Here is an 11,293-nt window from a genome sequence, read left to right as displayed (position 1 = left end):
TAGGGCAAACATTATTTAATGAAAACTGAATGATGTAGCTCTACGTAAAAAGCTGAGGTAGTTCATCAAGTTCATCCGGCTCGACGATTGAAAGAGCAAAAGTGAGCTTGACAAACTTATATACGCTACTCAAACACAGAATATGATAACTTTAAATCAATGCGATCTAAATACTTGTTGACCGGAGAAAATGAACTAAAGATTTTTTTTTATATTTTTGGTAGTAACGCTGTAGTATGAATGATAATCGAGGAGAGCTCGAAAGCATTTTTTGTATTACAGTTCAGAATGGTCAGAATGATTAACAGTGGGGTACAAGAGACAGAAGCATGAAAGAATTGTTAGCAGCTAAGGATAGTAGAGAGAATTTTCACAGAAGAAGCCTACACAGAGTGAAACATAGGAACTTACGGATTTAAGAATTCAGTAAGAGTTCTTTGCATTCGGATGACGATGTTCCTCTAGAAACGTTGAACTGGCATTTCCTGGCACCTTAAACATCGTTTGGTTCGATTAAATTGCGACTCCGACACGCATCCGGAACGCGCGTCAGATTTTAGTAATTCGGCCTATATCCGTTAGCCTCCAGGCGAATGACTGTCTGTGTGAGGCTTGCTGGAACAGAAAATGGCGTTCACGACGCGCAACCTGCAATCTATGTATTTTTACCTTGCTCCGAATTTTCGCCCATGTATTGTCCGTAAATCTGATGTACACAGTATGTGTCATAATTTAATAACACACGGTACTTGGGCTTTCTTTCAACAAACTGAAAACCATCACTTCTGGATCTCGTGTTTTATTCAAAAGTTGTATTAAATCCTTCGTTGCAGTGAAAGCACTTCCAAGATAAACCGTTTGAAACTATTATAATCACTTGAACGATTGAACATCAGTTATTATGTATACAAAAATAAATAAGCATACATTGAAACAATAAGACAGCAAAAAGCTAAAATACGTTGACTAATTTGGTTTTCTTATCCATAATTTACGTATCACTTTTTACAAACATATTCAAGCACATACTTCATCACGGTTTTCGCGACTTACACACTGTACAAAATTCCACATTATACTTGTCTGGCAAACAATTCTCATGGAAGAAATGCCGGCAGTTGAAAACCACTATTTCGGTCCTTTGATGATCTACAAATAGAAGGATGAATTAATTAATTATTTTTAATTATATAGCATACATAATTCAATACAATTGCACTAACCTTTGACAATAATATCTCTTCTACATAGTCCGCAGGTGTTTTCCCCTGTAACTGCAAGTGCTCTCTGTTGCACTTTGGATAGCCTATCGTGCAAATTGAAGTAATCGGAAACCAAAATTTGATTGCATCCATCCTGTATCGCAACCTGCAAGCTGAAACCACACAACATTTTGATAATGGAGTCCTTCAATCCTGGAATGTCCTGTCCCTTTTTTATTTTATTAACTAATAGCTCTGGATTTATGAACCCAGCGATGCCATCCAACAGCTTAGTCATAATGTAGGGTTTTTCGACTGACTCGTTGATCAAGTCGTTCCACAGATCCATGTCATCGTGTTCCTTGCAAAAATCGATTGCCATCTGGATATTCTCCAATTTGTGGATGATTATCGACAGCGCCTCTCTGGTATTGCCCATCCGACCGAGCAAATAGACCATTTCTGGATAGAACAACTGTTTCTTGCAGATATCGAATGCCTCTTGAATGGGATAGTTGTTCGATCGTTTCAGAAACGATAGCAGCGTACTTGGCTCATACTTTGCGTATAGTCCTACCAGCTTCCAATGAAATTTTCCCGAGTTGTCTGTTTTATCGTACGCCACCAGATACCGGTATAGATAATCTTCCCGATTCTCGAGTTCTTTCACAACATCATCTGCTGGAATTTTACCTTTTTCCAGCAGCATAGCAATTGCTTTCTCGCTATCTATGTCTATCAGTTGCACAATCTTGTCTTTCATGACCGAGTAAAGATCGTATTTCTTAACTAGTTCGAAAATATCTTCGTGCTGTAATCTGTAATGAGATTCGCCTAATAATATCGAGAACTATTTATTTCACAATGAAACCTACTTTAGATACATTGTCAGCGCCTTGCCGTATTCCATATTGTGTGTGTACAAAATTGCTAACGCCTCCAACAAAATGTTGGCATCCTTTTTGTTGAAATGATCATTGATAGCATTGATCACCGCTTTGGTATTATACAGCTCAGGTTGCCACTCTTTGATGAGCCGAAGGAACCCGCCGGGATCAAGCTGGAGGTACTCGTAGAGAACCATTTCGTACACGTGCGGATTGAGCTTGCACTCGGCGAATCGTGGAATGTAATTACTGATCGAGCGAAGCTGCTTCACCTTCACAAATTTGTAAACTTCCTCCTCCCATAGCTGTTTGTCATTTTTGAAAGCATGTAGGCACAACCTAGCTGCCTCATCGTACTGTTGCAAAGAGAGCAAGTGGTCCAGGTAGAGTCGGGCCACCGTTATCAGCGAAAATTTGCCCCCATGTTTTGATATCACTTCCATTGCTTGTTCGAATTTCCTATGAATTAGTGAATGAATGTTTGCGCATTGGTTATTAATTTTAAAACGGAATAACATAACAGAATGAAAATAATCAAACTTACTAACGAATCATCTCAAATACACTTCGAAACAACAAAGTATGTTCGATTCGAGGTTGAAATGCAATTAGTGGTACGGTAAATAATGTTAGTTTGCCCGATTTTGAGTGTTTTAAAGCAAATAGTAAATCCACATGGAGCCGATCTGGCATAGTGGTAACATCCATGCCTCTCACGCTAAAGGTCACGAGTTCAATTCTCACTCCCGATATTCTTCCAAAAATGGAAGTAAAAGTGACGAACCAGCCAAATGAGTTGAAAGTCACTATAATACAGATAAAAAAAAATAAATCCACATCGATTTTTCTTCATACAAATGTAATCAATACAAGTTTGGGTTTATTGAAAAACCTCAAGTCTCTAGTTGCTAATAATACCATAAGGCGTTCAAATTGTTCATTTTTAATGTTTTTTAACGATTTTCTTCAAAGAAAATTATTATTTGTCCGAAAAATGATCATGATTTATCCGGTTTTAGAAATCACCATTTTGGAATGTTGCATTTCCCATTGCTTGAGTTTGCTGTCATCATATTGATCCATTCATAATTTAGGCTTTTTTCAGAATATTGCCTTTTCTCGGACATTTGAAAGTCGAACAATAGTAATCATGTGTACGAACGATCATCAGTGAATTGACGAATTTACGTTGGATTTACAACCAGATGGCGCAGCGAGTAAAATGAGGATGTTTTGTTTTTTTAGTATGAAATTCGTTCAAATTTTCTAGAAAAATCAGAATTTATCTTCAAATTTCCCGGTTTCATGTATTCTTTCCACGCTGAAAAGGTTAGAAAATCATCATTTTACAATGTGCTATGTGTATTGCGAGGAATGGCTTGGTATAAGTATCATAACTTTATTATCTTTCAACTAAGTAAACAATGAATAGAGTGTTTTGTGCTAAAAATACAGCAAATCCTTCTCGTATCGGCCCCTACATAATCAATGATATCAGCCAATTTGATATGATATCGATTTCATCGCGATTATCCATAGTATCAATAACCGGTATGCATTGTCAAACATAATATTTTCGAAAATTATCTATGACTTTGGTCAAATCGCGTGTTGAAACCATCGTAAATATACAAAACTTCAACTTTCTTACCATATACTGACGACATTCAATGGCTGAAATGAATCTAAATTGAAATAAAATAGATAATCACCACCAAATCTTGCTTTTCAGTGCGTAAAATAAACAAACACCCTCACTTTTGTGGTTCTGAACTCTAATGTAGATGTCGCATGAGCTGATTCAGCTTTGCGTAAATTCGTCAATTGGCGATCTAACGTACAAATCTACACCTAGGCGGCGCTGCGGTGAAAGTGATGATGGTTTTAAATTTTGCCATGTGAGCTTATGGAAGGTTTGTAGTTCTTTCCATAAATTACAATGTTATAATCATAAAATATTATTTGATTGCGATGAGTTTGTAAGAAATTTAATTCTGCGCAATTTTATATATAACATGTTATTTATTTACCTCTTTTAGTAGTGAAAACTATAAAAATGTTGACAATGGTTGAATTAAAGAAGGAAATTCGAGAGCACAATCAAACACAAGTAGAAAAATGCACGATTCCTGCATGTGAGAACCTAAGACAAGACCAGACAACTGGCTTCTTACTCTTCTTCGTCGTCCCATGCCATGACATGAAGATGCCAGAGCTGCCAAATATTATAAAATATCGGATTTTTCAAATTTCTATTTTAATGAATCGTAACATTTGGTTGGTGCGAATTCAATGATTATTGCATATTTTCAAATAGACAATCTCAAAAATATGCTTTAAAAGGATAAAATAAGTCTTTTAAATACCCATATCTATAATATAATCGTTTCCAAAACAAATTTGGGATTTTTTTTTAGCAAATAAATCTAATCTGACAACCGTTACAGCGTTATGCAGATTCTCATTGTCTGAACCAAAACATTCTATCTTATTATATGAGCAGGAATACAACCAAAACAACGTTAGGAAGCCATTTTATTCATACAAAACGTAATTCAAAAATAAAAATGAAGTGTAAAGCCTTAAATTGTGAGCGAAGGACGGATACTCATCCTGAGTATAAATTTTATCGGTTCCCTCAAGACAAAAATATTCGGAAAGAATGGATTCGATTTTGCGTGAACAGTGAATTAGAAGTTCCATTCTTTGAAATCAAATCAAGCACAAGAATATGTAGCGTAAGTATTAAAAACTAATTCTAAAACATATCCTAATACTAGTATATATACAGGCTCATTTTGTTGATGGGAAATACAATGAAAATGGAGTTACGAAAATTCCGACCTTAGCTGCATCCGCGAATGAGGAATGGGAAGAGATACAAAGTATTGAGAACAATTATGATTTGGTTGACGTATATGAAGGAGATAAACAACTACAGGAAGAAATATTTCGTTTGAAACATCAAATTTCCAAGCTGAAAAGGTAGGGTGTCAAAAAATATGTTATTTTCTAATATTTTATATTGATGTAACCGTTAATAGAATTGTAAAACAATGGAAGAAAAAATGCGGATATCTGACCTCGAGAATTCGTGGAAAACAACCCTTGAAGAAGCTTTTCAGAGAAGATCAAATTAAGCTATTAACAGGAGAGGTTAAAAAAGTGAAACGTTGGTCCAATGAAACGATTACGGAAAATTTACAAATTCGGTTTGCATGTCAAGGTGGATACGACAAGCTTATTCAAAAAGGCTTCCCGTTCCCATCCACGAGGACTCTACTACGCCAAATTGAAGGAGTTCGTTTCAGTCCTGGTATGTAATTATAATCATATGTCTCATCGCATGTTAATATATGAAATGATATTTTGTAGGTATTCTTGAAGATATATTCGAGCTGCTACAACATAAAGTCTCCACAATGTCGGTTGAAGAAAAGGACTGCGGATTGGTTCTAGACGAAATGAGCATAGACGAGGCAAATGAGTTTTGCCAAAATACGAAGCAGTTTGTTGGAACAACAACGCTTCCTATGTCCCAAACTTTAGCCTGTAAAGCTTTGGTATTCATGCTAGTTGGAATCGCAGCGCGCTGGAAACAGGTGGTTGCTTTCGAGTACACCGGCAACTCTATACAAAAAGAGTTTTTGAAGAATGCTGTATTGTCTGCAGTTTCAAGAGCAGAGGGAATCAGTTTGCGTGTCCATTTTATAACAACAGATTCCGGGTCCGAAAACCAGCGCATGTGGAAGGATTTGGGGATCGATATTCGTCGCAAAAATGAGACATTAAATGCTGCAATACCTCATCCAAACGCTGAGAACAGAATGCAAGAGATCATACCCGATCCCGTACACGTATTTAAAAATACAGTACATGGCTGGTTGAACAATGTCTACCTGAAAGTTCCGGATTGGTATGTTCGTGAAAAAAAGCTAACATCCAATATTGTTCATCGAGACCATTTAACCACAATCGTGAACTCCGAAATAAACAACACGTTGCGGCTTTGTCACAGACTAACGGCCTCGGATGTGTGCTTTGACAACAGAACATCTTCAATAGATAAAATGAAAGTATGCAACGCAACAAAATATTGCAACAGGACGGTGGCTGCAGCATTGAAGTTTCATGCAGAAATACGAGAATTACCGGAGCTTCTTACTACCGCATGCTTCATAGAAGACTTTGCTCGATGGTTCGAGCTTATCAATAATAGGGCAGAAGAAAAAGTATTTTGTTTGAATGATCCTATGAAATATGACGAGGATATCGCTCATCTGAAGACCATGGTGCGGTTAATGTATGATCTCAAAGTAGGACACGGACATTGGAAACCATGGCAAACAAGTGTAATCGTTTGCACGAATGCAATTGTGAGGTTGACAGATCGGCTTTTGCATGAAGGACACCCACAAATATTTACATCGCGGTTCGTCCAAGATTGTCTGGAGAGTCTTTTCTCATTGATTCGTGCAAAGCAACGACGCCCAACTCCATTGCAATTCAGCAATAACTTAAAAATTGTGACTCTTTCGCAATACATGACCGTAGTACCGAATGCTTCGTATACAGCCGATACACAACAACATCTTATTGGATTGATAGATTTGCTATCAAAGCGGCGTGAAGAATGTTCAGCCCAGAAATTGATGGACAATGAAGCAGCATCGACATCATATCGAATTTCAGCTTCATCTAATTCTAGTGATAATGTGGATGATATGAATATTGAATTCGACTATGAGTACACCGTCGATGAAGCGAAAACTTTTCTCGACAGAACAGAACAAAATTCGTTGTTCTATATAGCTGGTTTCATCATCAAAAAAATTATTCAACGGGAAAGAACATGTCAGCAGTGTAACAAGAGATTGGTAGTCAGCAAAACACAACCTAGATTGTATCAACCGTCTCTTTTTTCATATTTGCGAGCTACAGCTTCTAACTCTCCCATCTGCATAGTGAATGATGAGACTTTTAATTTCTTCTTAGCAATGGAAATTCTATTCCGAAATATGAAATCGCATTTGGAACCTAACGAAGCTGATTTGCCGAAGAAAATGGCAGGAGAAATGTATGTTTTGCCATCCACTTTATTCCATTGTGAAAAAACAAGGAATGACATTATAAAAAAAATTATATCTTTTCGTTTAAAAAGCGGAGAAAACAAAAAAACAAGGAAACGAAAATTTGATAGCAGGAGCATGGCATGGTAGAAATAAAATATATTAGTATCAGAAACCAAATAGATTATTATTAAACTAAACTTATGTCCATTTCCATTTTAGTGTTGTCCGAAAACTCATTTTTTCCACTTTTTCCCAAAAATGACTTTTTCAAAAAATCATAACTTTTGAACCTCTGAACCGATTCAGATGATCAATAAATCTAATTGAAGCCAATGAGGTAGATTTTTAATAGAAAAAATATTGAAAAAAGTATTGAACTTGGAAAGAGGGTTCTAGAGAGGTGTTTTTTTTTCGTTTTAGAGTCATTATTTTGTAAATTTAACATGTTTTAAGTCTTCGTTCAATATTCTTATGTGACTAGACTAGACCTATGCGACTAGAATCCTATCTTTCCGGTAAGTGTGATATTTTTTCAAAAAAGATTGGCTTATTGGCTTCAATTTAATATGTCGATCATCTCAATCAGTTCAGTAGTTCAAATGTAATAAATTTTTGCAAAAAATTATTTTTGGATAAGAGTGGAAAAATGATTTTACGGACGACCAGTTAACTTTGAAAAGTCACTCAAAAACACAAAAAAGCCTATCTGATATCGAGATATGTTATGTAATAAATCCTCAGCTTTCAAGAAAAAACATAAAATATAAAAACATAAAAACAAAAAACATAAAAATAACAAAAAACAACTACAATCAATAGTTACGAAAACAAAATTCGATTTCTTGGCAAGCCTAATATTTTTCCAAAAAAGATTAATTGGCTACAATTTGATATATCGATCATCTAAATCGGTTCAGTGATTCAAAAGTTATGAATTTTTAAAAAAGGCACTTTTAGGAAAAAGTTGAAAAAAATGATTTTTCGGACCACCCTAAAATAAGAAAAGGTCACCCTAACGAAAAAATAAAAAATACGGGTCTAATATTTTGCAATAAAGAAAGAAACTACCACTTTTCATGGAAATCTGAGGAGCACTATATCGGTTTGACATGAAATGGATGGATATATATATATATATATATATATATATATATATATATATATATATATATATATATATATATATATATATATATATATATATATATAAATTTTTCAATTCAATCAAAATATAGTAACAAAATAATTAGGTAAAACGTGTATACAATTCCTTCACATTTACTCTAAACTAAGTATCGTAATATCAATTAAATTCATTTTTTTTCTAAATTCAATACAAACCCAACGTAATTTATTTTTATTGGCAACACTGGAAAAATCGACTTTGTTTACAAAATTTATCGAAATCGACCAATCAGAAATCAGAACGACTGACAGAAATTTGGTCCGTATCTGACAGAAATTTGGTCCGTAAAAGACCCCCTATTGTCTGATCTTATCTTAGGTGAGAACTACCTTGGAAAGCCCGGATGTAAAATATACGTGATTTGTTTTTGAGTTTTAGGTTACATTAGCATCATTTTCTTAGTTCAAAATCAAAATCCAGATGTCTCACCAATCATTTACGTTTTGCGTTATACCAGGGACAGACATACAGCTGTACTTGCGCTGTAAGAGTACACACTGAGAGAAATAGTTAGTAAATATAACGAATTTTTTGGTAAATACTACCAATCTATAGTCATTTTCGACCGTACTAATAAACACATATGTCAAGCAGAACCATGATTCGGAAGCCCAATATCGGCTACATTTTCTCGCCGAAAATGCACGTATCAGAATTATATCCTTATTATACCTCCGTATTGCCTTATGGGAACAATGAAAATGGTTAATACGCGCTTTTCTAACCAATTTTCAGATATGACAATATCTAAGCTTACTAATGTTATCGAGTAAAATATACTAATCTCTGGTAGGGATGCGGGTTTGTTGACAATATGTACAAAAAATTTGTACATTCTACTAATTTTGCATTACCAAATGTATTTAGTAGTTTTCGACCGAGGATTTTTCTAAGGGCAGCGTTGTACAGGTACTATCGTACCATGACAGACATACTTTGGTTTGGTTTATGTTTGATGATGCATACCGGTTATTGATACTATGGATAACTGCGATGAAATCGATATTACATCAAATTGGCTGATATCATTGATTATGTAGGGGCCGATACGAGAAGAATTTGCAGTATTTTTAGCGCAAAACGCCCATCGTTTACTTAGTTGAAAATTAAAGTTACAATACTTATAACAAACCATTCCTCGTAATGTACATAGCACATTGTAAAATGATGATTTTCTAACCTTTTCAGCGTGGAAAGAATACATAAAACTGGGAAATTTGAAGATAAATTCTGATTTGTCTAGAAAATTTGAACGAATTTCATACCAAAAAAACAAAACATCCTCATTTTACTCGCTGCGCCATCTGGTTGTAAATCCAACGTAAATTCGTCAATTCCGTGAAGTCATAATTTTTGCGCGCTGACGCAATCGGTCCGAAAACACTGATTTTTTTACGTAGAACTACGTCTTCCAGGAAGGGTGCCAAATCAGAAAACAGGTCACGTGTTAAGAAATAAAGTTAACGATAATAACTATTTTCACTATGAGCGAATTCTCATGATTTGCATACCAATCGAATCGGAAATTCTCTAAGATTTGTTTGATATGCTATACATTACAATTCGCTAATCTCTAAACGGTTTAAATTCATGAAAACTGGAAGAACTTCCTTTTTCCCATACATTTGTTCTGCCGATTTGTGTGCTAACCCTACCCGTATTTCTAATGCTTATAACTCGAACGTTTCTTAACAGATCAGAAAGATGTTTGCATCAATTGATAGAAAATGTTTCTACGCGTCTATCACAATTAATAAAATGTTATTTTTCATGAGATGAACAATTGAATAACTGTAAAATGTCAAGCGTTATCTAAACGCCCTAACTGCCAAGTTTTGTTTGGCCCGATCTACGGTTTCCCCAAAACAGACTTCAAAATCGATGTACTTGTGGAAATCCACTTTGCAATTATACATGCAAGTCGGGGTTTTTTTTGGTTCCCACCAAGCTGTCTTTCTCTAACACGGACTTTAAAATCAATGTCTTTGTCAAAATATGCAAGTCGGGGGTATTTTTTCCCACTGAGCTGTATTTCCCTAACAAGGACTTCAAAATTAATGTCCCTGGGAGAATCCGCTTTGCAAATACATGCAAGTTGGGGGTATTTTTTGATGTTGAGTACTTTCGTACTCGCTTGTCGTTGAGCAGACCGGAATATGTTTCCTTTAAACGTACTTTTAAACTGAGAAGCCTGGGAAAATCGTCATTTCAGATACTAGAGGCGAATGAACTTTCGCGATTCGAGAACTACGTAAAGATGAGATGTTCAATAATTTCAGAGAAAAATGTAAAATACAATGATCGTTTGACAATTCTTCCGTTCACATATTTTGGTAGTCCTATGCATCATATCAAACGTGAAGGACGTTCATAAAATTTATTTGTAACGAAGAACATAATCTATTACAAAAATTTCGATGCATTCTAAAATAATATTCAAAGTGGTAAACAAGTGGATTGCATAATGTAATTGCGTAGTTCTACGTCGAAGATATGCGGTCGTGTCCTAGATACAACCCCTCACAATTTTTCAAAAATATCAAAGGTAATCAAAGAGGGATAATCAAGTGTAGTGGTTGTGAAAACTAAACCGAAAAATCTTTCTCCGTATTGCTCTGAGCATTTAAACTCACCCCATGGTTTTTTTTGTCAACCCTGGGGTAAGTTGACTATTTTTTAAACATTGCTGCAGATGCCGGAGGTTTTTTGTCGGTCGTTATTGCTGTATGAATGAATTATGATAAATTAAAAAAAAATCATTCATATTTCGTTCCTCAGTATGTTCTACGTATTTTTTGAATACACAGACATGTTACAAGTTAAATTTGTTAATTTTGCAACTAGAAATCGTTCAAATATTACATAACGCATTTTTTTACTATTTTAGACTCCCTCTTCTCTACATAATATGTAACAAATGGTCCCTTTTTGAGTGCGTTACGTAAT

General features: G+C 35.1%; 1 protein-coding gene across 1 annotated transcript in view; it reads right to left on the bottom strand.

Annotated features, from left to right (window-relative positions):
* Positions 1–783: 783 nt before the first annotated feature.
* Positions 784–11,293, bottom strand: part of LOC129775458 (vacuolar protein sorting-associated protein 41 homolog) — a 37,132-nt gene continuing 26,622 nt past the window's right edge. The window contains exons 8-10 of the mRNA XM_055780231.1: positions 2,078–2,548; positions 1,224–2,020; positions 784–1,149 (exon numbers count right to left, since the gene is read on the bottom strand). Of these exons, the coding sequence (XP_055636206.1) occupies positions 1,034–1,149; positions 1,224–2,020; positions 2,078–2,548 (1,384 nt within the window). The 3' untranslated portion in view covers positions 784–1,033. The remainder of the gene's footprint in view (positions 1,150–1,223; positions 2,021–2,077; positions 2,549–11,293) is intronic.

Source organism: Toxorhynchites rutilus, chromosome 3 (genome assembly GCF_029784135.1).
Source record: "Toxorhynchites rutilus septentrionalis strain SRP chromosome 3, ASM2978413v1, whole genome shotgun sequence".
Classification (NCBI taxonomy): Eukaryota; Metazoa; Arthropoda; class Insecta; order Diptera; family Culicidae; genus Toxorhynchites; species Toxorhynchites rutilus.
The sequence above is the reverse complement of the archived record's forward strand: the minus strand, read 5'-3'. Positions and strand labels throughout refer to the sequence as shown.